Source organism: Schistocerca americana, chromosome 2 (assembly GCF_021461395.2).
Source record: "Schistocerca americana isolate TAMUIC-IGC-003095 chromosome 2, iqSchAmer2.1, whole genome shotgun sequence".
Taxonomy (NCBI): domain Eukaryota; kingdom Metazoa; phylum Arthropoda; class Insecta; order Orthoptera; family Acrididae; genus Schistocerca; species Schistocerca americana.
In genome coordinates, this window is record NC_060120.1 from 257194866 (window position 1) to 257211162 (window position 16297).

At 37.7% G+C, this 16297-nt stretch overlaps 1 protein-coding gene across 1 annotated transcript in view; it reads left to right on the plus strand.

Moving 5' to 3' along the window:
* LOC124595722 (ryanodine receptor) overlaps positions 1-16297 on the plus strand; it is a 690379-nt gene that overhangs the window by 599981 nt on the left and 74101 nt on the right. The window contains exons 81-87 of the mRNA XM_047134588.1: positions 26-257; positions 5996-6084; positions 6219-6388; positions 6620-6765; positions 6870-6940; positions 7053-7118; positions 16073-16152. Coding sequence (XP_046990544.1) covers positions 26-257; positions 5996-6084; positions 6219-6388; positions 6620-6765; positions 6870-6940; positions 7053-7118; positions 16073-16152 — 854 coding nt within the window. The remainder of the gene's footprint in view (positions 1-25; positions 258-5995; positions 6085-6218; positions 6389-6619; positions 6766-6869; positions 6941-7052; positions 7119-16072; positions 16153-16297) is intronic.

The following is a 16297-nucleotide window of genomic DNA, read 5'->3' on the forward strand; positions in this document are numbered from 1 at the left end:
CTTTAATTACATTATATGTTATTAGGGAATGCTAAACCACCTCAAGGAAAAGAAGGATGTTGGTTTCTTCACGTCAATTGCTGGTCTCATGAACTCCTGCAGTGTTCTGGACTTGGATGCATTTGAACGCAACACTAAAGCTGAAGGGCTTGGGGTAGGATCTGAAGGAGCTGCAGGAGAGAAGAACATGCATGATGCTGAGTTCACTTGTGCCCTTTTCCGATTCATACAACTGACCTGTGAAGGGCACAATCTTGGTACGTATGGCTTGAAGGTGTTTTCATAATTGGATACTTACAACATAGCTGAACTTCTTTATGGAAACTCTTAATTATTTTTAAAACAGTCATTTGTGTTGAATTTTTTGAGATGTAGAACTTGTCTGTATCATGTGTGCAGTGCCTCTCTTGGCATATTTCAGTGAGTGAATGTGATGTCAGAGTAACAGAAGTTAATCAAAATAGGTAATGTGATGATAATCAACAGCCATCAGTACCCCTTCTGTCTGGTACTTTGACCAGTGACTAGAATTAATTATTGTTTTGCTTGTACTGTACTAGTGTATCTTCTCTGTATGCTCAATTAGTTATTAAGGATGTATGTTCCATGTTCCCTAGATCATATTCACAATAAATATTATAATATGCAATGTGTCACTTGATCAAAAGATTGCAGAGATGATTACATATTTGCTCACCATGTACAAGTTTCTAATTAACTAATTATTCCAGTTTAAAAATTCCTGTATTGTATAGAAGGTGGTGTTAAGGAAAAACACCTTTAAGTTACATGTGAAAGCACTTTAAGCTGTCTGTAATATATTTTATTTTAATGTGAAGATTACAAAAGAGATTCATAGCTGATACCTTAAAAATGACACATTGAGTTGCAGATAGGCACAATAAGAAGATGGTTCACACTGACTTTTCAGCCAAAGCCTTGTTCAGAAAAGAAAGGAAAACACATACACACAAGAAGGCACATCTGATGCACACAAGAGTGCCATCTCCAGCTGCTCTGGAGTTGATATTCCAACCTAGACTCTCCATTGTTAGATTTATAGCCAAACATTGCACTGCATTCTGTGTCAAAGTTAGATTCACCAGAGGGAAGTGCAGATTGTATTTTCTTCTCATACAATATTGCTGTACCTCTCATAGAACATATTAGATTAAGAAGTGCCAAAATAGTTTTAAGTATATAGTGTAAAGCTGTGAAATAAACTACTCCTGGCAATGAGGAACCTACTATACATTTACTTTGGGAGGCATCACAGAACCTGTTAATAAGGATCCATGTTTACAAGATAAAAGAATTCTATAATTGTATGATAACCTAAATCTAACATGTAATTTTTAAGGTAAAATCTGAATGTTGTTTGTAATTTTAAATGTAAAATCTTATTATTGCAGGGACTATATTTGCATAAGTCTAGTTATCAAAACCCACATTGTGTACATGGTGTGCTGTTAGTGAATAAATAATAATATATCTCTTACATTTAAACTAAAGGCTGTGATTAATATTCTCAAGTATTTAAGCAGATGCATGCAAGATGTACCTGAATGATCTCCACATATGATTCTAATTATCTTCTTTTGTACAAGGAATACCTTTCTGAGTAAAAGAGGAGCTACCCCAGAATATTCTACCATATTACATCAGTCAATGAAAATATGTAGAATATATTAACTGACTGATTTCTGTGTCTCATCATTGACACCCCCCCCCCCTCCCCCTCCCCCAAAGTTGTCAATTATTGTTATGGAAAAGTAGCTGATCCTAATTGTTTTATAGGGTTTACTATATGATTTTTTCCAGTTTAAGTTTTCAACAATATGCATACCAAAGAACTTAGAACTTAGTACACTGTTTTTTTGTAAACTACATTCATAATGAGTGTGATATTTTGACAGTGCAATGCTGGATGAGCTGTGTTGTTTCTAAATTTAGAGCTAGTCCATTTGCGTAAAACCAATTAATATCTTTAACAAAAAAATAATTAATGACTTTTGTATAGATGCTTCTTTGATTTGCTTGACAATAATGCTTCTATCATGTCTAAAATGGAAAAAAATTGCCTCCTGATTCAAATAAAATGGTAGACTAGACCACTGACAAAGAGCAAGAAGAATAGCAGGTCCATGATTGTACCCTACACAACGCTCATTGTGATTCCTTTCCATGAAGAGGATATAGTGTTCTTGTTTGTGTTCCTCAAATGTCCTATTGTAACTTTCTGCTTGATGTTTCTTAAATAGGAACTAATTCAGGCATGTGCTGAACCATGTATCCGATAAAAACTTAACTCACAGAAGATCTGGAATGGTGATGTTTAATCATTCCACTGGGGGCCAAATCGCACAATAACCCTGGGTTCGGTGTGGGGTGATGGTGGGGTGAGTGGACTGCTGTGGCCTGTTGTGGGTTTATGAACCTCTGAGGGCTATGGCGGGACAAAACCTCTCTGTTGTTTCTAGGTCCCCAGTTTAATGTAATACAATACCATACAATGGCCAGTTCAATATTGGTTAACTTTCGATAAGCCTCATTAATAGTTTTCAGGCATATGTCAGGAGTTTACTGTTGAGCATCTACGAGCAGTAAAAACATAACCACACAGTTCTTGGATATGAATATGGTACATGTGACACTATTGAACAGAAACTCATTGTTTTAACACACAGCCTATTTGTGTTATACTTATTTCACAGTTAAGTTGATGCATTGTTGTTGATCTAACTAATACAGATTTCTCGTCAGAAAATCAGCCGTGGACTGACTGTCTCAGGACCAAAAGTCAGGCCCCTATATATCCTCACAATGATAGGTACTGAAACTATACATTGTTTGATGTTAAAGAAATTACAATTAAAACATAACTCATTCAATTAGCTGAATACGTTGAGAAATGCCTTCTTTCTAATGGTTTCTTCTACTACAAGGGTTAGGTCGAAATTACTTGTTTGAATGACGAAATTAACAGATATAGTTATGCAAACAGTGCTTTTGACAAACCTCGTAATTATTTTGGAATTAAATAAGGGCTGGCTTTGCTAACATGTTTTCGAATAGATAAAATAAATAGTTTAAGAATCCTAGTGGTGGTTCTTCCAAATATCTGTAATTAGTACAGAATTTATATATGTTTATAAGTCAACAACAGAATTTAAGTTACGAAACAATTACTGATTTCACCCTATAACATAAGATATTAACTAGGAATAGTCAAAATGAATTAGGAAATTGAGTACATACAAAAAACTGAACACAAAATTAGATTTGATACTATATTTATGGAAATGCAGATTATACTCAGTGTGTTAATGGTAATTAGTCAAAAATGAATTGAAGGAGGCAGACGGCAAAACAAGAAAGGAAGTAAAGGGATCCCAGCTTGCTTCGTCACAAGACGAAAAATATTTACAATTGTTAGATCGGTTTCAGCTTCCTTGGTGTTGTCTTCAGACAACTTAGATCACAGAATATGGACCAAGTTTTACTGCAAAATCACTTAGAGCGTGGCTATTTATAGTGAAACATGGCATTAATAAACCAACAGTTCCAGTAGTATACATTATCACTGGTGATATATTCCAGGCTGTTGTACATTTATCTCATTGACATTTACTTCTTTCTTAGTTGCTGTTTCTGTGATGGAATATGATTACTGGTCAGAATGAACCAACCCTTTTGAAACAGCTGGAGATTACAGTAGGCTGTTAAACACTAGTATAATGTAAACATCACAGTGAACATTAATAGCTTAAAATCTTTTCTGTAATGAATGTATTTTAAAACCCTTTTCTTATTCCAAAAACTTATACAAACTGTGTTACTACAATAACGGCAATTTCAGGATGGAAAAACAAAGGAAAGGTAACCACTTACCTATAAATGATTGACTTGTGATTCATACACATCACAGAGACTCAACTAGTATCTGTAATTTTATATCTGTACTCTATAAAGTACTGTGATATTTGCAGACAGTACAAATGTACTGAATGGGAATTTGGGATAGGTGGTTACTAAAGCTGCAGAAAGAGCAGTGCCCAGATCAGCAACCGTAGGTCTCTAGATGAGCGTAGTGTTCCAAAGGATTGGAAAAGGGCACAGGTCATCCCCGTTTTCAGGAAGGAACGTCGAACAGATGTGCAGAACTATAGACCTATATCTCTAACGTCGATCAGTTGTAGAATTTTGGAACACGTATTATGTTAGAGTATAATGACTTTTCTGGAGACTAGATATCTACTCTGTAGGAATGAGCATGGCTTTCAAAAAAGACAATCGTGTTAAACCCAGCTCGCGCTATTCGTCCACGAGACTCAGAGGGCCATAGACACGGGTTCCCAGGTAGATGCCGTGTTTCTCGACTTCCGCAAGGCGTTCGATACAGTTCCCCACAGTCGTTTAATGACCAAAGTAAGAGCATATGGACTATCAGACCAATTGTGTGATTGGATTGAAGAGTTCCTAGATAACAGAATGCAGCATGTCATTCTCAATGGAGAGAAGTCTTCTGAAGTAAGAGTGATTTCAGGTGTGCCGCAGGGGAGTGTTGTAGGACCGTTGCTATTCACAATATACATAAATGACTTTGTGGATGACGTCGGAAGTTCACTGAGGCTTTTTGCGGATGATACTGTGGTATATCGAGAGGTTGTAACAATGGAAAATTGTACTGAAATGCAGAAGGATCTGCAGCGAATTGACGCATGGTGCAGGGAATGGCAATTGAATCTCAATGTAGACAAGTGTAATGTGCTGCAAATACCTAGAAAGAAACATCCCTTATCATTTAGCTACAATATAGCAGGTCAGTAACTGGAAGCAGATAATTCCATAAATTACCTGGGTGTACGCATTAGGAGTGATTTAAAATGGAATGATCATATAAAGTTGATCGCTGGTAAAGCAGATGCCAGACTGAGATTCATTGGAAGAATCCTAAGGAAATGGAATCCGAAAACAAAGGAAGCAGGTTACAGTACGCTTGTTCACCCACTGCTTGAATACTGCTCAGCAGTGTGGGATCCGTTCCAAACAGGGTTGATAGAAGAGATAGAGAAGATCCAACAGAGAGCACCGTGCTTTGTTACAGGATAATTTAGCAATTGCAAAAGCGTTACAGAGATGATAGATAAACTCCAGTGGAAGACTCTGCAGGAGAGATGCTCAGTAGCTCGGTACGGGCTTTTGTTGAAGTTTCGAGAACATACTTTCACCGAGGAGTCAAGCAGTACATTGCTCCCTCCTATGTATATCTCGCAGAGAGACCATGAGGATAAAATCAGAGAGATTAGAGCCCACACAGAGGCTTACTGACAATCCTTCTTCCCATGAACAATACGAGGCTGGAATAGAATGGAGAACCAATAGAGGTACTCAAGGGACCCTCTGCCACACAACGTCAGGTGGCTTGCAGAGTATGGATGTATTGTACATATAGATGTAGCTTCACTTCAAACATGTTGATGCACACATAAAAAGTGCATAATGGTTCTGTTTCATTTCTCATACTTAGGTTATAAGTGCTGTATCATTCTCACACAACAGGCATTCAGTCACATAATAGTGAAGTAATTATTAAATCGAAAGTATTATGGCATGATGTGACTTAGTACAATCTGAAATTTCACATGAAAATTACTTAAAAAAATATTTATTAATTATTTTGTGTAAAGAAAACTTACATTAAAGTGACACATTCCACATCATTACGAACTGTCTTATTCATGATCTATAGAACAAGGATTAATGTATGTATGTATGTATGCTTGCATGTTTATATATGTACATAAAGATTTACATAACGACACTGAAAGTGAAGAAGTATATCTAAAGTAACTGCATTTTCCTTTTGTTTCAATGTTCAGTCTGTATCATATTTGGTTTCCATAAAGTAGAAGAAAAATATGTTGCATGACCATTTTTTTGTAACTTACCACACTTTATATAATTTGAAATGTAATTCCATTTTCTTTCACAGAATGGCAGAATTACTTGAGGACACAGGCTGGGAATACAACAACAGTGAATGTTGTCATCTGCACTGTTGACTACCTGCTGCGATTACAGGTATAAATACTCAAAATAGTATTATAATTTATTATTTTTAAGTTTAGCTTTATAATTTCCTATTCTTCTGATGCTTGTTGGTGTTTTTATTTATCCTAAAACTTGTCATTGAAAATAGATGGTACTGCTTCTAGGAATCAATAATGGACTTCTACTGGCACTACTCAAGTAAGGAAATAATAGATCCTGCTGGTAAGGCAAATTTCTTCAAAGCCATTGGGGTAGCAAGTCAGGTGTTTAACACACTTACTGAAGTAATCCAGGGGCCCTGCACACAGAACCAGCAGGCTCTGGCCCATTCAAGGTACGAGCTGTAATATAAAGTACTTCTTTCCTTTTCAAAATAAATTTTGACAGTATTTATGACATAAGAGGAGCATTTGTTTACAGCCATCCACACAAGCTGCTATTATTCAGATGCTCCTCATTATTTAAAAGGATTGTCAATATTTTTTTATTTGTAAAAGGCCCTTTACGTTACATATGACTTGTTTGGACTGTCTGACTGGATTCATGACACGTACTCACTTTGTAGGCTCTGGGATGCAGTTGGAGGCTTCCTGTTCCTGTTTTCGCACATGCAGGACAAACTTTCAAAACATTCTAGTCAGGTAGACCTCCTGAAGGAACTATTGAATTTGCAGAAGGACATGATAACTATGATGCTGTCCATGCTTGAAGGTATGGAAGCTTTACTGCATGTGTCATACTGTTGTAGTAAAAAGAGTAAGATCCATGTTTCTAAAATTGCATCCACTGTATCTCTGCATTGTTTGTTCTTTCAGGCAATGTTGTGAATGGTACAATTGGTAAACAGATGGTTGACACGCTAGTAGAGTCTGCATCTAATGTGGAGGTGGGCTATCTTGATAATTTATAATTATGTACTACTTGTCATACACTGCAAGTTAGCATGGTCTGTATTCTATCAGTGACTGAAATAACTCTACTGTGAACTTCTGTTTCAGTTGATCCTGAAATACTTCGACATGTTCCTGAAATTAAAGGACCTTACAAGTTCTGCAAGTTTCCAGGTGAGTTTTATTTCTGTTGAGATAGCTGTCACATGCTGACTTACACCAAACCTCTGTCAAACACAGCAGAAAACTAGTGTGTAATTATGTTAGGAGGATTCTAATGAAGTCCTCCATAGCTAACAAGACATAAAAGGCAACATTAAAGATGACGTTAAAATATTTGGAATGTACACTAAGCCAACCTGCAGGAGGCTGAGGGGATAAAGAGACATTCTTGCACTGTTATGATAGTCTTGTGTAATATATATGAAAATGTTGCAGAGATGACGAAGAAATGTGAGTTGAGTCAAGGAAAGAGAGACATTGGATTGTTGCAAAATGTTATTAGTTAGGTGGAGATGAATAATATTTTTGATACACAACAATTATACTGCCTTAACCTTACACTTCTGTAAGTTTATAGATTTTCCTCGCAGGGGGGGGGGGGGGGGGGGGGTTTGACAGAAGCCACCTCTCTGCTGTCCAGATGCCTATAGAAAAGTTTTACTTAGACACTTTGTTGGTTTTGTGTGCTTTCCTTCATGAAACAAATTTTGAAACCTTCATGCCAGATTAAAAATGTATACAATACCAGATCTGTAACCTGACTCAGACTAACAGTGCTTTTGAAACTAAACCATGGAGAGATGCTTATAGATTGATGCAAATATTTATTCTGCCACTAATTCTTCACTAAGGCCAAACTAAATTTTCCTTTTGCCTCTTCTGTGTCATACGTAAGTGGCTCCATTTTTGGTGTGCATTCTGATGTTTCATTTATGGATTTACTTTGAAATTCCTTTGGGAGGGAGGGGGGGTGGGGGGGGGGGGGGTTTTCCTAGTATAAACTTGCAATAAAATCAAAAATAAACAATACTAATATCATGCTCAGGTGGTATCAGTCCTCAGCTGGAATATAGATGTCTAGCACAGAAATGGTAAATCATGCAGTTGAAACATTTTGCAGCTGTTGACTGATATTTCATAACTATGGAATTAAAGGGTCACTTCCATCCAGTGAAGACAGCAAATGTGAATAGAGGTGATATGAACCGCCAAAAAAGTAATCCAAATTTTTGCAAACAAGGCATTAACTATCCATTGAAATCTGCACAACTGAAACTGGCCAGTAATAGAAAATAAATAATCATTACAAAGGCAGAAAAGTTAATTTAAAAAATGTACAGAGTGTTTCAAAAAGAATATATGTATTTCGAATGCATATATTTATTAAACTGTAAGTCATACAGCTACGAACTTTGGGACACACATTTATGTATCTTTCAAGTTTAGATTACAGATGTTCAATATGTCCTCCACCAGCAACGTGAAGACTGTCATGTTGATACCCAAATTCCTCCAATACTTGGGTAAGCATGTCCATCATAAATGATGTTTCGGTAGAATGGATCCCGTTCTTCAACTATTCTATTTCCTGTGGTACTGTTGGTGCATATGAGGTACAAAAGAAAATATGAGCTAAATTATTGAGTGTGGAAAATCATTTTGAAACAGCAGCTATTCAGTTGTATGAAATACACGGAAAAGTCCTAGTAATAGCAATATACAGACTGCCTAATGGAGACACAGACATATTCATTAATAAATTAGAAACACTGCTTAACATTCTTTTTACTGAAGGATCCGCTGTAGTTGTCTGTGGGGATTTCGACATAAAGCTTATGAATGAAAGTAGGCCAAAAAATCAATTCCTAAATCTATTATGTAGTTTCAATCTGTTTCCACACATACACGAACTCACAAGAATAATATATAATACAAACAGTCTTATAGATAATATACCAGGTGATCAAAAAGTCAGTATAAATTTGAAAACTGAATAAATCACAGAATAATGTAGATAGAGAGGTACAAATTGACACACATGCTTGAAATGACATGGGGTTTTATTAGAACCAAAAGAATACAAAAGTTCAAAAAATGTCCGACAGATGGCACTTCATCTGATCAGAATAGCAATAATTAGCATAACAAGGTAAGACAAAGCAAAGATGTTCTTTACAGGAAATGCTCAATATGTCCACCATCATTCCTCAACAATGGCTGTAGTCAAGGAATAATGTTGGGAACAGAACTGTAAAGCATGTCTGGAGTTATGGTGAGGCATTGGCATCGGATGTTGTCTTTCAGCATCCCTAGAGATGTCGGTCGGTCACGATGCACTTGCGACTTCAGGTAACCCCAAAGCCAATAACCGCACGGACTGAGATCTGGGGACCTGGGAGGCTAAGCATGACGAAAGTGGCGGCTGAGCACACGATCATCACCAAACGACACATGCAAGGGATCTTTCACGCGTCTAGCAATATGGGGTGGAGCGCCATTCTTCATAAACATCGTACGTTCCAGCAGGTGTTTATCAGCCAGGTTGGGGATGATGTGATTCTGTAACATATCGGCGTATCTCTCACCCATCATGGTAGCAGTTACAAACCCAGAATCTATATCTACATACATACTCCGCAATCCACCATACGGTGCATGGCGGAGGGTACCTCATACCACAATTAGCATCTTCTCTCCCTGTTCCCCTCCCAAACAGAACGAGGGAAAAATGACTGCCTATATGCCTCTGTACGAGCCCTAATCTCTCTTATCTTATCTTTGTGGTCTTTCGGCAAAATATAAGTTGGCGGCAGTAAAATTGTACTGCAGTCAGCCTCAAATGCTGGTTCTCTAAATTTCCTCAGTAGCAATTCACGAAAAGAACGCCTCCTTTCCTCTAGAGAATTCCATCCGTGTTCCTGAAGCATTTCCGTAACACTCGTGTGATGATCAAACCTACCAGTAACAAATCTAGCAGCCCGCCTCCGAATTGCTTCTATGTCCTCCCTCGATCCGACCTGATAGGGATCCCAAACGCTCGAGCAGTACTCAAGAATAGGTCATATTATAGTGTTTTATAAGCTGTCTCCTTTACAGATGAACCACATCTTCCCAAAATTCTACCAATAACCGAAGACGACTATCCGCCTTCCCCACAACTGCCATTACATGCTTGTCCCACTTCATATCACTCTGCAATGTTACACCCAAATATTTAATCGACGTGACTGTGTCAAGTGCTACACTACAAATGGAGTATTCAAACATTATGGGATTCTTTTTCCTATTCATCTGCATTAGTTTACATTTATCTGTATTTAGAGCTAGCTGCCATTCTTTACACCAGTCACAAATCCTGTCCAAGTCATCTTGTATCCTCCTACAGTCACTTAACGACAACACCTTCCTGTACACCAGAGCATCATCAGCAAAGAGCCACACATTGCAATCCACCCTATCCAAAAGATCATTTATGTAAATAGAAAACAACAGCAGACCTACCACACTTCCCTGGGGCACTGCAGATGATACCCTCACCTCCGATGAACACTCACCATCGAGGACAACGTACTGGGTTCTATTACTTAAGAAGTCTTCGAGCCACTCACATATTTGGGAACCAATCCCATATGCTCGTACCTTAGTTAGGAGTCTGCAGTGGGGCACCGAGTCAAATGCTTTCCAGAAGTCAAGGAATATGGCATCCGTCTGATACCCTTCATCCATGGTTCGCAAGATATCATGTGAAAAAAGGGCGAGTTGCTTTCACAGGAGCAATGCTTTCTAAAGCCATGCTGATAAATGGACAGCAGCTTCTCTGTCTCAAGGAAATTCATTATATCCAAACTGAGAATATGTTCGAGAATCCTGCAGCAAACCGATGTTAAGGATATTTGTCTCTAATTTTGAGGATCCGTCCTTCTACCCTTCTTATATACAGGTGTCACCTGCACTTTTCCTCGAAGAAAAAAGGCCCGATAACGGTAGATGTGGTAAATCCAGCCCATACTGTGACTTTATTGTCATGCAATGGAGTTACCATGACAGTTCTAGGATTTTCGGTAGCCCAAATTCTGCAGTTGTGGGCATTGACAGACCCTCGGAGCGTGAAATGAGCTTCATCGGTCCACAACACGTTACTCAACCAATCGTCATCTTCCACCATCTTTTAAAACGCCCACACCGCAAATGCCCACTGCTTCACTAAATCGCCAGGTAAAAGTTCATGATGCTGATGGATTTTGTACGGATAGCATCGGAGTGTACGCCTCAGTGCCAACCAAACAAGAGTGTATGGAATGCCAGTGCAATGTGTGACTGCACGAGCGCTGACTTCCCCGTGCATAGACGAACCCGCTACAGTCTCCATTTCTTCCTGAACTGTCTCAGCAGCATTACATCTTGTGCTTGGTTGGCCACTACAGGGTCTATCGTCTAAACAACGCGTGGCTTCGAACTTCGAAATCATTCTCGCCACAGCTGCATTTGTCAATAGACCTTTACCCATTCGAATCCCCTTCCTATGGCGATAGGATCGTAACACGCCTTTTCAGGTAACGTCAACATGCTGCGACTGCTGGCGCATCTGATTCTCTCTCTCATTACAGCTCCTTTTATACATGATTGTCATCCGCAGTCACTGGTCACTGACATTTTGCTGTCCAGCACCATCTGTCAGACATTTCCCCCCCCCCCACCCCCCCCCCCCACCCCCACCCCCCAATAAAACCCCATGTCATTCCAATCATGTGTATCAATTTTTATCTCTCTATCTACATTATTCCGTGGTTTATTAAGTTTTCAAATTTATACTGACTTTTTGATCACCCAGTATTTTCAAATGTACAATCCACAGAAGAAGAATTTGTCCTCAAAATTCCTTCAATGCCACTGCAACAGAAAAAAGTGTACTTCGTGTACAAAAGATAATTTTCCACTGAAAACTGTGTAAAATTTACAAATATCCTAACTAGCGAGTCCTGGGCAGAAGCACTGTCTCTAACAAATATAAATGATGCATATAACACTTTTTCTTCAATTTTCATGGGATATTTTGAAATGTGCTTTCCAAAGAAGCTTTCAAGAATCATGTCACATCACAATACAAAGCCAAGTTCTTGGATCGCAGTTGGCATCAAAACTTCTTGTGGAACTCTGAAGACTCTAAATGGAAGACATCTACAGATCCACAGTTCATAGAATATGTTAAGAATTACAAGAGGGTATATCAAAAAGTAATTGCCAAGGCAAAATTTATGAGTAATGACGACTTAATAAGACACTCTGATAACAAATCGAAAGCCAAATGGGGTATTGTGAAGACTGAAACAGGAAAGAGATGTGAAGATCAGGATATCATTCTCAAAAACACAGAAAATGTCAATATTAAAAAACAAGATTTGCCAAATTACATCAGCAATTACTTCATAAATGCAACAACTTCATTAAGCTGGAAATTTACAAACCAAGAAAAACCTGGATTTCCAAAAGCTGCTTGTAGCATGAGGATACATCCAACAGATGAACATGAAGTGTTCAAAGTAATAAAATGCTTGAAACCTAAAATGTCAGCAGGAGTAGATGAGGTGCCTGTTTATATCACAACAATGACAGCTGCACAAATTGCAAGGCTCTTGGCATACATAGCCAACTTATCATTTAGCAAAGGAGTGTTTCCAGAAAGGTTGAAATTGTCAAAAGTGAAGCCATTATTCAAAAACAGCGACAAGCATAAGATAGAAAACTATTGGCCACCATCCCTCCTTCCAGCAGTTTCCAAAATAAAAGAAAATTAGTGAAGCACAGAATCAACAAATAGCTAAATGACCATCAGTTACTAAATAGAAATCAGCATGGCATCCAGGCAGGTAAAAATACAGAAACAGCACTAATGTGCTACACTGAACAAACAATCAAAAATCTAGAAAAAGACAACAGCATAGCAGGAATAAATTTAGATCTCTCCAAAGCATTTGACACTGTCAATCATGGCATTCTTTTAGAAAAACTGGAAGCATTAGGTATTCATGGGACAGGGAAAAAGTGGTTTGAATCATACCTACAAAACAGAACACTGATTGTAGGACTGATGTCAGATTACTCCAACCACAAAATAAATTTAGTATCATATTTTATAAAAAAAAAAGTGGAAATAGGAGTGCCGCAAGGCAGTATTCTAGGTCCCTTAATGTTCCTTGTCTACATAAATGACTTTCAGCACTCAGATGGAGCAACAAAGGCCATACTAATTGCAGATGACACTAATGTGATAATAGGTGCACCAAAGCAACTGCAAACAAGTACTGATCAAGTAATAAAGAATGTCCACAGTTGTTTCAATGCAAACTGGTTGACATTAAATGTAAATAAAACAAATTATATGCAATTTGGGAAAATACGTCAAATTGTAAATCTTTATCTGTTTTTGGGTGACAAGGCCATAGATAGAGTGGGATCAACAAAATTGCTGAGGATTCATGTAGATGAAAATCTTAATTTTAATGATCATGTAATGAAACTCGTGCAGAAACTTAATTCAGCTTGTTTTGCTCTTAGAGTTACTGCAAATGTTTGTACTGCAGAGGGTGCCAGAATGGCATATTTTGGGTATTTTCAGTCTCTTGCAACACAAGAAATAATATTTTGGGGTTTCACCACTTGCCATCTAAAACAAATCTTTCTGTTACAGAAGAGGGCTATCTGAATAATAACACACAGTCATCCACAGACACAATGCAAACCCTTATTCAACAAGCTTAAAGTACTAACAATACCTTCCTTATATATATACAGATGTGTTTCATTTGTTAGGGCCCACCTTGCAGATTTTCAGACAAATGCCAGCTTGCATAACTACAATACTCAAAATAGTGCAGCACTCCATACTCAGCAAACAAAAAGAAAACACACACACACACACACACACACACACAAAGCCATGTGAGTCATATGGGTACAAAACTCTACAACATACTGTCAGCCAGCATCAGAAAGCTAGAAGAAAAAAACAGATTTAAAGTAGAATTTAAAGAATTTCTACTTGAACAATGTTGTAAGCGTAGGCTTCCGCGGCCGTTGTCTTCTTCAATAAAATTCTTCAGGGTATCAGACCGCATCGTCATAATTTAAAATGCGCCAATGTTTCGGCCAGCGTTGCAGCTAGCCTTCATCAGGGCCTTACGTTAACTGCTAAATGAACACACTTGGTTCCTTAAATAGCTGCACGAGAAAACCGTGTCGTTACTTGATTGGCTGTAAAAGGAGGAGGAGGAGGGGTGAAAGGTATGCTTTATTGGTGTTTCCTTTATTATCTGTCATTGGCTGAAATAGCTGTTTTCTATTGGTCTTTATATTAATCCACCCCATTGGAGGAGACGGACGAATAGCGAACAGGTTTAACGCAAGGCCCTGATGAAGGCTAGCTGCAACGCTGGCCGAAACGTTGGCGCATTTTAAATTTTGACGATGCGGTCTGATACCCTGAAGAATTTTATTGAAGTTGAACAATGTTTTTGCTCAGTAAATGACTATTTAGGCCAATAAATAATTCTGAAATGTTTATATTAAGGCAAAACTGAAAACACTGTCTTTCATCCCCTGAAGTTTCTGTTAATTTTTTAAATCTGATGGACAGCTGTTGAGTGTGGTAAAATCTTTACTGAATTATTCTAGTGAATATAAGGGCTTCCTATTTAGGGAAGACAAAAGTAAAGCCTTAGGGCAAACAGACCATGCAGTTACAATACTGTTAGTATACATGTATAAAAAGGTTTATTACTGTGTCTTGTATGACCAAGTATTATTTCTTGTACATTTTTGTACAATTTTGTATGTATTATTCTTTGTACTACTTAATGTAAAAATTTTTATGTACCTTTTGCACAGATTGTTTCCCATAAATTTACATGTACTTTAGGACAACATCCATACAATATTTATTGTCTACAGATGGATAAATAAATAAATAAATAAAAATAAATATATGTTGTCCGTAATGAAACCCCACAGGAAGAAGTCACAGGGCATCACATCTGGTTGACCTGCCGGCCTGCTGAGAAGTGCTATGTCGCTGGCTGTTTGACAACCAATCCAACGGCTTGATAGAGCTTTATTCAGATATTCACCCTCTTGGCGATTTCAGTGAGCGGGTACCTCATCTTGTTGAAAAATGAAGTTGTCCTCATTCAGCCTTCAAAACATTCAGTTTTGTAACATAACAAAAATCTGCTGACCATTAACCATGTTTCTATCAAAGAAGAATGGGCCATTAACAGATGAATGGGATATCACACAAAACATGTTGACTTTGGTTGAATCTTGTCCATGTTCAGTGTGTGTTCTGAAGGCCCCAAATTTGAACATTGTGTTTGTTTGCTTTCCCACTAAGGTGAAAGTTGCTTCATCACTGAACCTGTTATGTGAAAGTGTTATCACTGTCAGTAGCATTCTGAAGCTTATCAGAAAATGACACGTTTGTGTTTGACGTCGTGACATAGAGCCTGTAACAGTTGTTACTTGTATGGCTTCATAACCAACCAACATCTCAAAACATGCCAAATTGTTGTTATAGGCAGTTATAACTCCCAACTGGCATACGGGTTGATTTTGTAGGACTACATTGAAAAGTAGTTTGAATTCACGTGACATTTTCTTTGGAAACACGAGAATGACGAGGAGTCTTTCCTTTGCAAACATATATTGTATCTACAAAATGTCGATACCATCTGTGAATGGTCCATCCATTTAGAGGATCAGTTTTGTACCTCAGCCTGAAACATCTTTGCCCTATAATCATGGAATTACAGTTTGCAAACTTGAGAACACAAAAAGGTTTCTGCTGCGGAGTAGCCATTTTGCATCATGTGTAGGTAATCAGTCAAACAGAAAATGACTGACGCCTAGCAGCAATGAATATAAACTAGACAATGTATTTGTCCCTCCAATAACCAAGCCATGTCTCAGCAATTGATAGTTTTGACAACATAGTACTTTGTAACAAGCATATTCTTTTTTGAAACACCATTTATATTGAGCCTGAATAGTTTATTTCTCTTTTAGTTGTCTCTGTGTTTTAAGGAAGTTAAGTATCATGTTCTTTGTACTAAAACTGCTTGTTGATGTTACAGGAAATTGATATCAATCATGATGGATGGGTTACTCCAAGGGAATTCAGGGAGAAAATGGAACAGCAGAAGAGCTACACCATGTAAGTAAATCATACAAAATTTTCTTGGTATTCCATTGTACCAATAGTTGCATTTATACCAGTAATCACAATAATCATAACTGCATTTATACGAATAAATGCATTTATCAAATATTGTTCGAACTTTTATACTGCAAGACATGAG